The sequence below is a fragment of the Haliaeetus albicilla genome, chromosome 2 (assembly GCF_947461875.1).
Source record: "Haliaeetus albicilla chromosome 2, bHalAlb1.1, whole genome shotgun sequence".
Taxonomy (NCBI): domain Eukaryota; kingdom Metazoa; phylum Chordata; class Aves; order Accipitriformes; family Accipitridae; genus Haliaeetus; species Haliaeetus albicilla.
The window spans coordinates 80,029,913-80,048,213 of record NC_091484.1 but is presented as its reverse complement, the minus strand read 5'-3'; the positions used below and the strand labels follow the sequence as shown (position 1 = coordinate 80,048,213).

At 44.0% G+C, this 18,301-nt stretch overlaps 1 protein-coding gene across 5 annotated transcripts in view; it reads right to left on the bottom strand.

Annotated features, from left to right (window-relative positions):
* DHX30 (DExH-box helicase 30) overlaps window positions 1–18,301 on the bottom strand; it is a 36,953-nt gene that overhangs the window by 15,511 nt on the left and 3,141 nt on the right. For 2 of the 5 annotated variants that reach the window (XM_069778456.1, XM_069778455.1), the window contains exons 2-5: window positions 16,489–16,540; window positions 4,911–5,041; window positions 2,501–2,611; window positions 42–397 (exon numbers count right to left, since the gene is read on the bottom strand). In XM_069778456.1, the coding sequence (XP_069634557.1) occupies window positions 42–397; window positions 2,501–2,611; window positions 4,911–5,041; window positions 16,489–16,519 (629 nt within the window). In that variant the 5' untranslated portion in view covers window positions 16,520–16,540. Of the gene's footprint in view, window positions 1–41; window positions 398–2,500; window positions 2,612–4,910; window positions 5,042–11,762; window positions 12,188–12,267; window positions 12,509–16,488; window positions 16,541–18,301 lie in introns of those variants that run through there. The other 3 variants (XM_069778452.1, XM_069778453.1, XM_069778457.1) reach the window with 3 other exon arrangements.

Sequence of the window (18,301 nt, the reverse complement as noted above, 5' to 3'; positions counted from 1 at the left end):
TCTTTACTGCCCGGGATTAGCAGCTATCAGGGCAGACGTACCTTGCATCTCTGCCTGGGGTTCGGGCATCCTGATGTGCCATAGGTAGATAATCGGAAACATCGATTGCTTCTTCTTCCAGCTCTCCTTCCTCCAGTTCCCCTTCCTCTAGCTCCCCTTCCTCCAGCTCTTCTCTCCTCATTGCTTTAGGCATCCTGCCCTGTTCCATAGGCTGGATGGAATCGTCTGGCTCCATCCGTCGCCAGCAGGTCGACAAGTCAGCGAGAGAAGGTCCGGACTTGGAGCGCCACTTGCCCTCCGAGCACCACCTCTCGTCGGGACAGCCAAGCTGGTCAGCGAGAAGCCGGTACTTTGCAGCATCAAAGAGCTCATTTCTGGGCCCCAGCAAACCCCAGCCCTACAAGAGGAAAATGCATTGTTAGCTGCAGTAAAGAGACAGATATGGGTAACTCTGCAGGAAACCAAAACACACCTTGTAAAGGAGAGAAATGCAGGAGCAATTCTTCATATCCCACAGCAAAGGACAGAAAGAAAAGAGACTTTCTGAAACATAAAGCTTTCCTCCTGACATTATTTCTTAAGAAAGGGAATCTGTTCACTAACCTCACTTCCCAGGGCACAATTGCTTAGCATCATAGAGCTTATTAGAAAGGGTGGGCCAAGATTTATTGGTATTTTACGAACTATTAACTATGTTTAGCATTCTGAAGTTTTGAAACCCATGTCAGAGCATGAAATGCACCTTTTTGGAAACGCTAGTCTAAACAAGTATAATCTGGGATAACACAAGATAAGAATACAGGGAATGGTTCATCTTCTTTCTTTTCACAGGAACAGTTATTTATATACGCAGTAGTAAGATCTCCCTAACCCAACAGTTTTTGAAAGAGAAGAGTTCCTAATTACTGCTGGCCCACCACCTGCATTTGGACTGAACCTTACAAGAAGCTCCAGACATATCTAGAGTGCAAGACACACCATGTCTTACCAGACCACTGTAATAAATTAAAAGTTACATCTTTAGGCCTCTCAATGGCCCCATATTAGACAAGGCCGTACTATTTTGTACTGTACGAGTGCCTAAGACAGCAAGAATTCACTTTGCTAGGTGCTGTACCCAACATCACTATATTCATACACTCTCTGCACCAATTAGACATGACTACTTTTCTTGAACTGATGACTATTTACTTAAAGCACCATTTGTGGCTATTTCTATGGCTAAGATTGCACAAGGCCTCCCATTATGAGGGTCTTCTGTTAGGTTATAGGTTTAGCTGGCAAAGCATCAGAGTTCAAAACTTTGCATGCTGAATCTATGGTTTAGGATTTTGGGGGGTTTTTTTTAGCTCTATACTGAAAATACAGTTCAGTCATTTCCCAAAATTTGGAGAAAAATATAAGCATAGGTAGGAAATTTTTTTCCTTTGAAAACCTCCAGGCTCTCAAAGCAAGCAGGAAACAATGCTTTTGTTTCACACTGACTAGAGAGGATAGAACAAGAACATGTTTCCAGCAAATGTTAACTGAATGAGCACCAACCATGCTTCAGGTAGAACAAAGTCAGTCAGTGAAACAAGTTTTGCCAATCACAGGATTAAAGAAACTAGCCTAAGCACAGAGGCCAGCTGAAGAAACCGCTAGTTTTCATGCTGCAATTCTTAACTTCTGAAGGCTTAATTTAAAAACTAAATAGTTACTTCTTAATGTAGCTTTCTTGATCTACAACCAAAACAAAAAGCTCTCTTATTGTTAGAGTATCCACAGCATCTTTTCTAGGCTCCTTAGTAGGAAGAATCATTGTTTCTACTCCATAGATGAAAGGGAAACTCCAAAAGCAAACTCACTTGCTCAAGGTTACAGACAACAGTCAGTGGCAGAGCTGAAGACAAAAATGCATCTTATTCTCAGATAGCAGCTATATAATGCCGTATCTTAAACGGGGACCTTTATAAAACTTTACTGTACTTGTTTGATACTGGCTGTGCACACATACCAACCACTTCCAGCCATAAATAAGTGGCAGACTAGCATAACTTTAAAAGAGTAATTGTAAAACAGAACACGTAATTGCCATGCTATGGCTTACATGAAGAGGAAACAAGAGCCTCTGAAGGTACTACACTTGCAAATACACACAGGTAGACTAATAGAAGTGTGAGTTAGTGAACAGTAACAGCAAAGATACCCAAGGGAAGCTCTACTCAGCATAGATGCTGAGACTAGATAGAAGCTGATTAAGGTCTAAGACATAAAGAACAAAGACCAGAACTCAAAGAATTTAGTGAGCTCATGCCTGGCTGAAGTAAGTGGGCTTTTAAGCTCAAATGGATTCAGACAGCTCAAGACTTTACCCTCTACCCTTGATTAACAGACAGGCCAACTAAGAAAGCAAACAGGCAAAGAGAGAGATAAAAGTCAGAAATCATATCACCAAAATGGACGAGGCCTGCGCACTCAAAGGCTTGTTTCTTCAAGCTAAGGAGGAGCATAAGCTCACCTTGAAGAGCTGACACGCTGCAGCTGCTGCCTGCCTCTCAGCATCAATCTTCTTGGTCCCATAGCCTTCCACTTCCACATTCTTTGGCCACTTTATATGCAGAGTGACTTTCTGAAAAGCAAAGGTAACCAGTGAAGTGAGACAGCACAGAACAACCTCCCTCCTCCACCAGGAGCATCGCTACTTCAAACATCTCTGCACTCCAGGCAAAGAAGAGAACTACAAATGAAAATCCCAAACAAACTGCTCATTTGGTCCCTTTATGGGAAGCTTCATTCCAGTAACATAGGAAGAGAAAGGGATACAAGGTGCCCACAGTCACACGGAAGCTGCATGGCTGAACCAGGTCCAGAAGCCAGGCTGATTTCCAGCACAGTGCCATGTACTCTGGGCCAGAGCTTCACAGGCTGCAGTGTGTCAGCTTAGAGGAGTCAGAGGCCAAGAGCTCATTACAAGAACAATTCAGTTTCAGAGTACCTGTTCCTATGTATACTGCAGCATACCAGACCATGCCTGAGAAGCAACATGCACTCTCCACATTTCCAGTCTCAATGGCAAGCAAATCTTCCTAACTGCTTCCTTACTGTAATTTTAACTAGCAGCATATTGCATCACAGTTATGCAGGCAGCTACCATACTCATCAGGCACAGGAGAACCTAGCCTTCAGTTTGCACTGCCCAACACAAGCTATTAAGAGAACTAACAGTACTACCATAGCTCCTCTTATACCAGTACAGTTGGATGAGAGCAGCTGAAAAACCTGCAGGGGCAAAGAATGCTGAAAGCTGAACCCTGCCCTTTCTCAAAAATTGCTCCAAATGAAGAACTCATTCTACTCCTGGCCCTGCAGATGCTGTAGCTGAGTTTCTGCAAGGCTCAAAGGAGGGAAATGCCTAAGGAATTCTCTCCTGTTTCTGCAGCAGAGATGAAAGGTGGCATTTAGGTCCGCTGGGAAAACCCCACCTATAAGGCTAGAGAAAAGGCTCCCAACTTTTTAACAGTCTACATCTGGCTGCCTGCCTGCCTGCCATCTGAATTTCATCTTACTGTAGGAAATTGCTACGTATTTTGCCTAGGGGCTCTGCATGAAAAGGCACAGACCTGCTGAGAAAAAAAAGTTGTCTTGTGAAAGCCAAGTAACTTAGTGCTCACAAAAAAACCCTTGCTCACTTCCAACCAAGACTTCTCCAGGTTGTCTCACCTGTCCTTGTGTCTGCACACACTTTTTCTGGGTTGTTGGTTTTGGGTGGGGTTTTTTTGCAATCCAACCCTCATTTTCTCCAAGAGCTCCTTTTTTTTTTTTTTCTTTTTTTGTTTTCTTTTTAATCTGAAGTTATCCTCAACATTAATCTATTTAAGTGCTAGCAAGAATGTGAAGTGATTACGCAAACTAAAATGATGAGGCATTGGTTATAGCATTCCAAAATTTAAGTTAGGAAACTGCACTACTTCTCGAGGAAAAGCAAGAAAAACAAAAACATAAATAATAAAGGAACTCTAAAGTAACCATTACTAATGTACTGCTTAAAACGCAGGGATGCTTAAAAAGGATGTGGTAATAAAAACTGTCTGGGAAATTTTAGACAGAATGTTATTGGAAAATGTTAATCCATCAGAACTGAATCTTTTCCTGGAATGTACGTTACAGTTAAACTTCAGCTGGAAAGTGCTTTCAGCTCGAGAATGAGAGCTGGTATGATGATAAAAGGAGGCAAACCCTTGAACACAGAGCACCCATCAGTTAAGAACTTCTGCTCAGTTCATAGCACAGATTTGGATCTAGGCCTCTCGCATCCCAGTCAGTGCTCAAACTACTTGGCAAACTGTTTGCTTGGAATTCCTCTGCATCATTTAACAACAACAACAACAAAAAAGAGTCTGTATTTCATTTTGCCCTTAAGTAATATTAGAAGCGCCCCCTCCATTGCAAACAAATTCTTCTTTTCTGGTTGCAATTGAACATTTTGGGCTTAGGCATTTAATCTATTAGAATCTACAATAAAAACTAGGCCTACTAAGGTCTAAAATATAGCATTTACATTTTAATTTTCTAAGGTAGTGGGGTACATAGCCCAACACATTTGAGTGCAGACTATGTGTCTTTCTGCTGAGAAAAGACGGTTACAACAAGCTACTTAAAAGAAAAAAAATCCATCCTTCCACACACAAAAGAAGAGGGTCAGGACGTACATTTATATACCTATTAAAGTATATGAAAATAAAGAGAAAGAGGAAAAAGCAAGAATATTTGTTTGAAAGGTTATCACACAACTTTTATGTGGAATTAACACACTTGTATAATTTTCTCTATTAAAGAGTTACAGCCAGGATTAGCAGTATTCTTGGCTCACTTCCCACTCTATGTGCAACATACCTGCCCACCACCCATCCCCAGCACAACAGGATTACCTTTTTTCTTGGCCCATTGGTATGGATGTACACCAGCTTGTCCCTTGCGTGAGAAATGCCCAGGGCTCGTCCAATCACGCTGTTGAGCAAGTTTTTAGGCTGTGGAAATTCCTTTAATAAGTCTCTGGAATCTGGAAAAAAAAACCAAACCCAAAACCCATAAGAGGAACTGAATGTCTTCTAATTCTTGTGCAGTCCTGTTCAAAAACATGTTATAACACCTGCTTCATTGCAGCTCTCTGAGCATTAATGTCTCTAAGGTTACAGACAGAAAAGTAAGCAGAGGTATTAAGTGGTTCACCTGCAATGTCTCCAGGCATCAGCAAAATGGTACAGAGGAGTGCAAAGTCTCCTGAGCCCCAAACGTTAAGGGGACACTGCAAATCCAAAATGGGCAACAACACTGTACATCCTATGCTTCTCCTGAAATGTACAGATTGTTTCCCCCTCTTTTAAAAGTATGAATATCCTCTATTCAGAACTGCAGCACTGACAGTCCAACTCCATGATTCAGTGACACTAACAATCACGGAACAGTTTGGAGAGACTTTTTTCCCCCAAAAGAATACAGTATCAACAGAAAAAAAATGACAGACTACATATACCTGTTGAATCTGAATACAAATATCCTAGCACAGAATTCAAAGCCCAGATTAACACATGGAGCCAGTGCTGCTTCCTCACTATGGAGGCAAAAGCAGCACTGTTTGTCATTCTTTGATATCAAAACCAAACTAAGCAATAACTATTTTGAACAGACTTTGGTATTTGCATCCCCCTCCTGAACCATGCATATCAGCTCAGGGTTAAATCAAGGGTCTCGCCAACACACAAGTAATACATTAGATCCAGCCATTGGTAGTAACGTGAAATAACGCCTGGGAACTTCTCCCTGAATGTATTGAGATGGCTTGGTTAGTGGCTAGGAACATGGTTTTGTACTAAATTGCTCAGAGAACCCCCTAGAAAGAAGTTTGCCAACACAATCTTTGGAGATAAACCAGCCCAAGCAGGAAGCAGAGAAGCAGCGCCTGAGGCGGCAGGTACTGATGGCAGGTAGGGCTGGCTAGCAGAGCCCAGGTCCCCTACCCTGACAGGTGAGAAATGCTGCTCAGGCTACGGCACTTGCAGGAAGGGGATATCAACGATCAGTTCAAATCGCTCATTTAAAAAAATAACAATAGTAAAAATCACACTGCCCCCAGACAGAGCAACGTGACACCCACCTCATGTTCCAGCCTCCTTCCTGATGCCAACGCCAGCAGTTTTAGCTGGTGAGGGAGCTGCTCTAACTCACCTCTCACATGCATCACGGTTGTACCTGGTGCTGTAGGGGAGAGCCTTTATTTTGAGCACCAGTCCAAGCAAGATGAGATTGAGTTTAATGTGATAATACTTCCAGACGTAGTTACACGCTACACGAACAGGCAGATCTAACAGCTCACTGTTGGGGCGAGGGGTAGGTGCCACTTCTCCCAGGCTCTAACACTACTGCTGCTCCAGCTCTGGCACAAACCCAAATGTACAGGGAGATGATTTGCAGCCCTAATTCCCTAATTCGACAGAAAGCTAAACCAAGAAAAAGGGAGTACGCTGGTTTTTGCTGGGCTCAGAAGTCAGTCAGCCAACTGCACAGTCCTGCAGGTGCCCAAAACCAGTGCAGGGGAATAGGAGAGAGGAAGGGGATCTCCCATTCTGGCCGCAGCAACCACAGTTAAGCCACTCTGATCCTGTGTTCACTCAACATCACAAACACACGCTCCCCAGGCAGTCAGAACTTCATTAATCTTCTCACAGACCATCAGTGGGTTTGGGCACTGTTTTTTACAAGGCTTCTGATTCTCTACAGGTATTCAGAGGAAGTTTCAGCAACGAGCAAGAAGTCAGCCACAGAGGATCATCTGTACTGCCAGAATCTGGAATTTCAGATTGAGCTACCAAATCCAAGGAGAAGTGACCCAACAGTCACACTCATTAGAGCATCACCAAGATCTGCCACCATGTTTTGCTGAACAGTCTGACTGCAGAGTCGCTATAATGAAGATACGCAGTAACCAGCTCCAGAGAAGAAAGCAAGCATTTAAGAGAAAGGCTCTGTAATACAGGCATGCGGAAGAGGCATTCTCCAAGAAGCTGCTTAGCAAGGGAAAACTGAAGTCATGAGGGTGTATTACGAGGGCTCACCTGAAAGCTGACCAGCGGGGAAATCACAGGAGTTTTAGGAAAGGCAAAAAGAGTTATGTTGTACTATGGCAGACCCAACACTTCTCAGACTGTGAACACTTGGGTAACAGAGCGCAAAAAACCATGTTGCTGATCATATCACCCTCTCCAAAAAAAAACCCAAACAAAAGCCCAGCATGCTGATCCAGAGTTCAGAAAAATAATAATTACTGGTGACACTTAGGTTTGAAAGTTCTTCCATGGAAGAACCAGCTGAATCTCAGAGAAACCTCCTTCAAAAGCCAAACAGACCAGATACAGAAGGAATCTAGGTTCCTCAACACATACAAGGAGATACTGAAATACAACCTCCGTGGCCTGCGATAAGGATGTCGACGGCTGGGTATCATTTGAAGACAGGTCGCATTGTAATTCAACAATTGCCTAATTCTGACTGGCAGCTGGAACTGGCTCAGGTTGACGTTACTTTTCAGCCTGGTACGTAGAGGACAAGCTGGTATTTAGAGGGCTGCATCAAAAGGAACAGATCAGAACTGCTGCCTGCTCAACCTACTTCAACTACAGCAACACACAACAGGCTTTTCGCCATTCTCCTATGCATCATGGTCAGCCGCGGTATCTTCCATTATAAAGAATAATTTTAAAAAGCCCGCAGGCTGCTGTTTCTCACTCATACTTGGGCAAAACTCTTGGACAATTACAGGAGAATATGCAGGAAGTCCTGATTTATGAACACTATTTGTCCATGAGTTGCCTGCTATGTATTGGCCAGGAGATGAAAATGGTCTCAGCCTAACAAAGAATTACAAGCCAATTTTCTGTAATTATACAGAAAATGTGATGTTTCTACCTACTCACACAGCAAGCACCACTATATTCAGACTTCAACCTGTTCAAGAAAACTGGAAAAGTGACTAAGATTTTGGCACTCTGCAGTTCTATTCCATTCCACATTGCTGGGACGCACAGAGGGAGGAGTAGTAACACAATTCCCAAATGCACTATTAAATTCACTTAATAAATGAGAAATTAAAAAAAAACAAAACAAAAACAAACAACCCAAAACTCTGAAACCAGCCTGTATTATTTGGCCTCTAGTTGCTTCCTCTTTCAAAAACAATAACCTGAGAAATTTTGTGATAAGTAACAGGCGGAGGTAAGAAGCACAATCTTTTTAAATGCCTGAGAAAAAAAAATGCAATTACCTAATGACAGAGCCAATTTCTCACATTCTGAGGTGACTCAGTGAAGACTAAATATTTAATCCATTCTAGAGCAAAGAATAGGATCTCTAAATAACAAAGCCTAGTTCTGGCTTGCAGATCAGACTCTGAATTACCAACCGAGACACAATGTATTCTTCACAGCTGACAATGCCATATTCAGCAGTACCATCTGACGTATCAACAGCGACTCTAAGGCTTGATGGATTACCCTCAGCCCATTCTTATCCCGAATTCGAGAGCTGAAAGCATCTTATCTTGCACGAAGCCATGCCTCACTTGTAGTTTTTAAAGAAACAATCCAAAATTGCAGAACTGGATTTGCAGAATGTTTCCTTCCCTGCCAGATTGGATTTCTTAGCATCTTCCTCCAAAGAGTGTCTTAGTTCTCTCACTGCTGAGAATGGATATTTGGGTAGGAATCATATTAGCGATAGTCACAGCCCTGTGGAGGCAAGGAGTATAAGCTACTACTCTCAAAACAAAACAGCGTTGATTTTCATAGCCAATTCCTATCAGGCTAGAACCACATATGATGTCCAAACTGCAGCTCCAAGATCACTGAGGAATATTAAAAGCCTGTCTTGGATAGCAGGCAATTCAGGGTGGGGTTACCAAAGAAGCCAATTAACTAATTTCAGTTCCTGAAAGCCAGTGAGTGCTTTAGCTTAACTTGATTGTGAAAAGTCCGTGATAATTCCAACCAACACTGAAAGAAAAGAAAAAAACAAAAACAAAAAAACAAGAAACAAGCAAACAACTCCCAGTGGCTAGGCCTTCTACTAACCCCAACAAATCTGACAAGTAAAGACACTGTCAGGTACAACAAGAGCACAAATAAAATGGCCCATAGTCTCGTTCAGGGAAGACAGAGGAGGATTAGATTGATTTCAACAGTTTCTATCTTCCCTGAAATTCTCTTCCCTGGAGAAGCAACAAACAAACATCCCTGGAGAAGCAACAAATGAGCAGCAAAGACAAACTATTAAGTACAACACTCATCAAGATATAAGCCCCCGCAGTAATAAATTCAAGTCAGTGAAGAATGCTCCCAACACATCAAAAATTCACAGGGAAGAAGAAAGCCCTGTGGCTCCAAAATATCCATTTCATGCAGAATTAGCCTAGACATGTTTTACTAGGGAGAGATGGAGGGAGACAGAGAAGGTTACACCTGGCAGTTTAGTTCGGAGCACACCAAAATACTCCTACTTTTGGGGGGTTTTGTTTTTTTTAAACCATCATCTAGCTACCCTGACCATGGCTCCTTTCAAGTATACACAGTAATAAAAAACCTCATGCAGTTCTTGCCTAAACAAGAACAAACTTCAAAATTGGTAAAACTGACAAGGCTTCTTCAAAAGCAAGTGAGATCACCAGAGAACAACGGATGGCCAACCTCCATCCTTGGAGATACTCAGAACTTGGCTGGACACAGCCCTCATCAACCCACTCCAGCCTGGCCCTGCTCTGAGAAAGGGATCAGGCCACATGGCATCCAGAGCTTCAGTCCAACCTAAATTCTTCTGTGATACTGTGAGATGGCAAATTTAATTAGTCTCAGAGAAAGATTCTCTCTCAGAGCAAAACAGAGGTCAAGATCACGCAAGTCTCAGTAACGAGCAAGAAGTGCCACAGACCTGACTGAGCAGGCAGAGAAGCTGTCTGCATCACAGATTCTGCTCCAAAATCCCACCATCTAGGCCAATGAAGCAAAGCCTTAGATATTAATACCAATAAAACACTGCCATTTTTAAGCTGGCCTGAGTTCAGAGTTGATTCTTCCGTATTTGTATCCAAGGTGAATAACAAAAGCAGTCAAATGAGGACGGCTAACAAGACACCAGTTTACAAGTTGAAGGCTTAGAACTTGTCTCGTAGTTTTTTAAAATAACTTTTATGATCTCTACATGTTCAAGTAGCAGCTGTACAGGCGGGGCAGACTTCTGACGAGACCCTGAGGACTTTTTATTTGCTCATCTGAAAGGAATCTTCCACTATCACCAAGCTCTCACCAGAACGGCCTTCCATGGTCAATCCACCACACAAATCGGAAGGATGAGTGAACTGAATGAAGCCCAAAGAGAAAAGTACTCAAGTACTCTCTGAAAACACGTTAGAAAAAGTGCTGAGGAATGAAGTACAAAAGAGGGAAGAACAAAAATAAATTGGTTTACTACTTTTCTCAGGCAACACCTGAACCAACTCATTAAACAATAATTTGGGGTGGTTTAGCATTTATTTTAGAAGTTAATTTGCTCTGCTGAACAGCCTGAATGCAACAATTAAAGACTATCTGACTCTGAACTACAAGATAAAACTCAGCAGAGCTTCTGAAATGAAAATGGCACTAAGACCCAAAGAATTCAGAAACTACAGAGACAAAATAATAATAATTTAAAAAAAAAAAGTGCTGGAGGGTGGGAACAAAACACAGAATAATGAGGGAAGAAAAAAAAAAGGGAAGTTCTTCTGTAATAATAAACCAAAATTCCAAAGTGGAAGATTACAGCCTAAGAAATAAAATTGAAATGAAACCAGTGATTTTAAAAGGGAAAATGTAGCAGTTCAAGTCACAGCCTGGAAGCAGTAACCTCCGGCACAAAACTACTCCTATCTTTCTAAAGCGTTCTTCACGCTTTATAATCTAACAAAAAGCATTTGTCAAAACACGACATCAAAACACACTTTCAAATATTCTTTTAGAAAAGTAACGATCCCTTCTGAACACCAGGAAAGCATTTACCCTTCAAACACCTGAACCCCACGCCCTCTCACGCACAACTTTGTTGTAGGCTGAAGGACTGACATCCAAAAGCGAAAAGAAACCTTCCAAGCTTTAGACAGAGACATCATCCCCGACCAGACTTACAGACACCGCAAGCATGAGGATTTACGTTAACAACAGCTGTCGGTACCTCGATTAGCGTTCCGTTCGGCTCAAGCAGCGCGACCGCCTGGCGGAAGGCCGGACCGAAGCCCTTTGTACACGAAAAGGCGGATGAAGCGAGCGACGCTCCGAACCACCCGCAGCCCGCTCCCGCAGCGTGCTCCAGCCCTGACCTAACGGAACTTGCTACAACGGCGACGGCAGAGCGGTTTTCCTGGCGGATGCTCGATGGGCGTGCTCAATCCATCACCGGGATTTCTAGCCAAAGAGCCATTTACGATTTTTCTCTCGCGTCAGGCCACCAGAAGCAGCAAAGACTTTCGGCCGGGCCCGGTCTCAAAGCGGTCGACCTTGAGCCGAAGGGCTCCGCACCCCTTTTCCGTTTTCTGCAGAAACCCAACTCTCCCCGCCAACAAAAGACCGCCTCGCACCCGCGCAGCGCGGGCTGCCACAAAGGCCTCGGCCCCTCGCTGCCCGGCGGCGCCTGCGGGAGCTCTCCCCCCCACCCCCCCCCCCGCTTCTCCGAGGGGCACCGACCGCCACCGGCCCCGTTACCTGCGGCGGCGGCGGCGCAGCCGTGCGCGCAGACTCCGCCGCAGCTGGCCGGCTCCTCTCCCTTACCGCGCATCCCGGCGAGGAGCCCCTTTCCCCGGAGCAGGGTCGCTCAAGGCCGCGATGGCCGCCCGCCCGCCCGAGACGCGGTGCCGGTCGCCCCTCCCCTCCCCTCCCGGCGGCGAGGAGTGGGGGGGGGAGCCGCGGGCGGCCCGATGCGGCCTAGCCCAGCCGCCCGGAGCGGGAGGAGGAGGAGGCCGGCCGGCGGCTGCAGGCGCGGCGGGGCGCGGGGGGGGAGGGACGTGCGGCGCCGCGCTCACGCTCCCTCCTCCCAGCACCGGGCAGCGGGGCTCTCGCTCCTCCCTTCCGCTGCGTGCGGGGCCGGCGCGGAACGGAGCGGTTTTCCCCGGCCGCTGAGCGCCGGGCCGCGCACACCGGGAGCGCCGGCAGTTCCTCCTCCTCTCCCCCCCCCCCCCCCCCGCCCCGCCTCGCCTCGCCCCCGGCTCACCCTTCACCATGGCGGCCGTGTCCTCCTCCTCCTCCTGGGCGCCCGGCTGTTGCTGCTGCTCCTCCTCCTGCCTCGCCTCCACGGAGCTCTGGGGCGCCGGCAGGCGGGTGCAGAGCCCGCGCGTCCCCGGCGCCGCCCGGTAACAGCGGCAGAGGCGCAAGGGTCCGGCCGAGCCGCAGACCGCCGCCGCCTGCAGCAGCAGCCCCAGCGCCGCCATCTTGAGGTTGCCCGGCGCCGGCTTCAGGCAGGAGCGCGGAAAGCAACGTGGCCGGGCGCTCCGGCGGGAAAGGCACCCGTCTGCGCCGCAGCGCCCCCCGGCGCCGGGGAGGACCTGGCGCAGGTCAGCTCTCCCGCACCCCCCGTCCCCCGAATTGGAAGCGGGGGCGGGGGGGGGGGGGGAAGATCCCCCCACGCCACCCGGGAACTGCCTTAACACAGCCAAAGAAGGGAAAAGGAAACGAAAAAGAACCTGCTCTCGTGTCCCGGACAGAGCACGTGGAGGCAGAGAGCGGCAGAAGTTTAGGTGCCCCCCCCCCCCGCCCTGGGAAGGCCGAGGACTCCCACCCCCCCCCGAGCTGAAAACCGGCAGAAAGACATTTTCGTCCTCTTTTTAAAAAAGCAACGGCCCTTGCGTCATCGAGCTCTGCCAGCCCTGCCTGGAGCTGTCTGTCCTCCCGACACGTGCGCGTCAAACGGAAAGAACACGGCGAGTCAAAGCGGGCGCTCACATGCCGACCACGCGTCGCGCCGTACGGGTATCGGCGATATTTTGTAGGTGTCGTGAACCCCCCCCCAAAAATAGGATGTCTTCACACACACTCAAAGAAAGGTTACCACAAAGAGATGAGTCACTTGCTCCAAGATCTGAGCAACCTGGTGATGGTAACTGCAAACACCATCCACGGGCCGGTCCTCCAAATACGGGTTTTATTTTAGAATCGTTGCTAATCTTCTCTCATCAAAGGAAAAAAAAAAAAACCCACACACGCAACTTTTACTACACTTTCAACAGCGTTGGGCTGCCCTCAGTTTCACTCCTGCACGTGTTTCTTGCAATCCTTGCCCGTTTACAGGCAAAGCAGTCTTTTGGATTGTTTTAATATAAGTGACTGCAAGAACGATTCAGGGGAAAAAAATCAAAATTTAAAAGAAGGGGAAATTCAGAAACCACCCTGGAACCTGAAAGTCGTTTCGGGTTTCTTGTCTTGAGCTACACATACACCCCGCCTGCACCCTAACGCGCACACACGCAGATTAGGTAATTGGTGTTCCAGTGTACGTTACTAAAAATAAAGTCCACTTGCAGCCCATTGTTTACTAACATTTGAGATAAACACTAAAAACCTTAAAGACAGTTAGGTAGCAAGGCAGCACTTTCCCTTTTTACATGCTTCTCCCTGCTTGAAGTCCTGTTATTCGGTTCTATATGAATGATTTCGTATCTGAGGCATAAAATTCTCAATGCTGTAGTGCTGGCCGAAATTCAAACACTACAGGATTTATTCATTTATTTATTTGTTTAAAGTCTGAATTCTTTTTCTAAGCAATTATTATATATACGTTTTATTACCTCTGGCTGCAACATACACCTGGGACTACCATAAAGTTGTGTGTTTCTTTAAACCAGGGTATCGTTTTTATGCCAAATACCTTATTGCTTGGTGAATATTTCGTGTGTAAATGAAAAATTTACATGAATGGTTGTTTAAGCAGCATGATGAAAAAACGGGGTGGTGGTGTCATTTTTTTTGGTTGGTTTGTTTTTAAATCAGAAAGAGGAATCTTTGATAAGCCACAAAAGGATGAACTAATATAACTGCACACCGAAGTTTTACAAAGCCTGTATTCCACAAGAAGAGGTTCAAGAAGTGGAAAGTTATCAAACAAAACCCTGTATAAAAAACAACTTTGGAAAAGCACACATGAACACTCAAAAAAAAATAATCTTACTACACCAAATTTGCCTTTTCCAATAGGCACACTTTTTAGAACCTCTGTGAATTAGCTAGTGATTTGTCTGTGTAGTTATTTTTTACTAAAAAAAAAAACACAAAAGCAAACAAAAAACCCAGATCTTGAAGCAGCACCAGAAGACAGAAAAAAGGCTTTTTTTTTTTTTTTTGAAAGACATGAAAGTTATTCTAGCACTCTAATTATAAAGGCTTAGATTACAAACTTTAAGAGCATTGATCCACTAAAAAGGAAAACAGTCTTGCTAGACAAGTCACTCAATTTAAGGAAATGAATTATATGTAAATCTTTTGATAGCATGTGGCACAAACTCTTTCAGAAATAAACTTCACTTGGTTTGGAAACAAAAGCTTCAAGGAGGACTAGAAGGAAATAATACATCCTTCTGGGAAGATGAATCTACTGTGAAACTACTTAACTTGATACAGTTGCTGGTTTATTTAGCATTTTCCCAAGATCTAGATGAGGCAATAAGCTGTCCGGCAGTGAAGAAAAAAAAAATAATAGTCACAGCTACTAAGCTGTTTCAAGTTGTGAACATCAGAGAAGAAACACAGAAGGTAACAAGAGCCCTAAGGAGAGGAAAATCCATGGCTGGAGACCACAACGATTAAAAGCAAAACAAACACAAGAAAACAGATAAATAAAGTACATATCTGGGGGAAATCTTGGAAACACAGAGTCACTGGGAAGGAGAAGTCTGGGAGAAGATGGTGAAAGACACTGTGCTGTTGCACAGAAAGTTAGACATGAGTAGGGCTAGTGGTTTGTCACCGTAAATGATGTAAAAATTATCTTATGAGCACAGAAAAAATAGTTAAGACTCAATTCATTAAAAAATTCCAGAAATCACAGATTCCACATACTCAATCCAAATACCTTTATTTTGCAGAGATGAGTGTTAAACAGCATGTAAATAATCGCTTAAAGCCATCTTCCCAGGCTTTGCCAGTTCAGGCTCACTTCGATGAGCTGTGGTTAATTAATCTTCTCTAGCCAAGCCTTTGCAGAGGCAGCAGCGTTATGCAGAAGCTCATTAACAAGCCACATTATGTTAAAGACTTCCTTTTCCCCCGGAGCACAAGTGTTACAGCACCCAGTGTCCCAAACCCAGTCTGGCCATGACAAACCACTAGCCCTCACAGGAGAAGTTCCTTCTCCCTCTCTCAGACTCCAACCCAGGTCACACTATTTGACAGATGAGAGAGTTTTTATTCCCAACTAAAATTAGTTCGTACGTAATTAACACCCTGGACATATAAAGCATTCTGGGAATTTTTGTTTTAAATACGGAATCGACAATATTGGTGACTCACTAGCATGGCAGCGTTACAAGAATGGCTGGTACACTGTTGTGTTCCCCAAGCGCTAAAGCAGAAGGATGACTTCCCTGAGACAGGAGGCAGTAATCCATCACTGGTTCAGCCATATCTGGAATATCTTATTCCATTCTATGCACCTTATTTTAAGACCCAGTAACAGAGTTCAGAAAAGAACAAAAGAAAACAAAAACCAGCCAGTGACTGGAAGGATTTCTTAAGAAAAAAAAAGGTCTAAAGAAAGAGGTTGGCAAAGCAGTGCCAGTGAAAAAAAAGGAGATGGTAACAATTGACAGATACTTAAAAGTATGCAAACACCAAGGAGAAAGCACTTGCTGAATTGGTACAGAAGGATACAGGTATGTTTAGGAGGGTAAAATTAAAAGGGGAAAAAAAAAGCCTTTACTTTAAGCTAAATAGCAAACAAGTCTACATTGTCATCTATTGGATAACACAACAGGTCTTCTCCCCTTCCAAATTCTGTTGTTTCCCTGAAATACTCTCTTGTACTTAGTGTAACCAAGCTTACCTGCAACACTTAACTCAGGTGCTACACTAACCAAGACAGAATGGAGTTACCTTGCTTACAACCATCACCCTCGCTTTACACTTAAAATCAAAGTTTTGCATGCCAGGCTCTCCTCAGAAATAAAGTGCGTCTCAGACATAAAAATTGGCATCCTATGTTACATAGCTATCACTAGTTCAGGCATAGTCATCTCAACTTCCTTTTTTGTCCCTAATGCATTGAGAAGGAAGTCTGACAAAGACATTTGTAGGACAAACCTCTCACTTATCCAGCACAGAGGAGGATAGCACTGTTTCTTACAAATTAATTTTCTTCATCAATCTGCTATAGTATTACATCTCTAAACAAAGAAAAAAAAAAAAAAAGAGTTGAATTGAAGATTTTATTTTCTCAGGTCCTTACCTTTAAGGGAATTCAGCGAGAACATCTCCATCACAGTGAAAAGGGTTGATTCCTAGGAAAGCAAGAGGTAGCAAAAAGAAACAGGAAGTTAGAATTAATATTTCTTTTGAGATGTTTCAAGTGCTTAGCACTTCTGAAACTAGCTGTCCTTTGCACAAGACGAAGCTGATAGCCCTCAACAAATTTCACCTTGGTGTTTATATTCTGCCTGTTTCATCTGAATCCTGCGTGTACTATTTGCTATCCCGTTATAGCTGGCTGCTCTACACCCAAAGGGAGGAAGTGTCTTCTCCACCAGTGGTTTGTAGGTTTCGGAAATGCCTTTTTTTTTTTTTTTTTTTAAAAACCTTATGCCAGAAGTAGGTAAACTACTGCCATTATCCCCCCTTTGTAAAGAAAAACAAGAGAAGAAAGAGATATGTACTTTTGATAATGTTCTTTGTTGAAACTATGTTAAACTTCCTATTTTAATTTCTTATCAAAACAGCTTTCACTCAAATAAGAAAAACAACCCCAAAACAATCAACTTTGTTTTGGGGTACTTTATCTGTCATGCCAAATATTGAATACATTTTAGGCATTCTTGATAACAGAGTAACAAAGATTTTCTACCAAACTGGGATCAGATGCGTGAGGGTCCTCATTTACACACAGCTAACACTAACTACCCATATTAACAGCTATTCCTGTGCACACAATTAATACCCTACAAATATTATGCTTTCAAATTACTCACTTTTGCTTGCAGTGAAACTAATGACAAAATTACTGTTTATTTCAGCAACAGCAAACAAGGCCTAAAATAACACCACTTTCAGAACAGAACTCTGTGGACATGACACCTTGTCCAGCAAGTCACCTCCCCACAGGCACATGAAAACAAACCTGCTGCTGCTGGCAAGCCTACACTTTGTCTTTTTCAATGACTAAATAAATAAAAACACAGTTACTTGACTTGTTTAAAAATGAAAAACCATATATGCTGTAGTAATTACCAAGACTGGCAGAGGAAAACATCCTTGGTATAACTAACTCAACCGCACTGAACAAAGTTAGAAAACTCTTTTGTAGTAGTCGAGCAAGATTCTTAAGGCTGAAGCATTCAACCGTGGAGCTAAGTCATGGGAGGAATGCAAATTGAAAGTGCAAAGAGCAGACCACATAGAGGGGTCTTGTGCCCCCTTCACATAGGGATCATCTCAGTCGAGGTACAAACCATCTTAAAGCCAACAGTATTTCTGATAAATTATAAAAGTCCAATATTACTCCAACACAAAAGAGTAAGTCTTCAACACTCTGAAGAGACAACCAGGAGTATGACAGGGAATGTTGCAATACGTTCTTAAATCTAAGCCAGGGAGGCATCGGCCTCATCTTCCTCCCAAATTTCTAAGCATGATAAAAATGGGGAAGCTGTTTGCTTGCAGAGAGACTAAGTGTATTCCAGAGAATCCAGGGAAGTTAGTCTATAACAGCTTTCTGGGGCAATGTACCATTCAGGCAGATAAACTGCAAGGCTTACCTACAGAGCACAAATTAGTGGAAGAAGAGAACAAAAAACATCTCATCTACACTGGGATGGGCAGAAGGGCACTTCCAAAAATAAATGCAAGATAAAGTTGAAGAAAATGGTCTTTTCTGCTCAAGACCAAGAAAAAAAAAACCTGAAAACCCTACATGGATGAGCTTACAAGAGTAACAACTGAGAGCCCCACTGACAAGCAAGACTCTAACAAAGCTGTTATTTATAATCACGCCTGTAAATCCCCAGCTGAGATGGGGACCCTTACTGTGCAACCAGTAACAGCCCCAA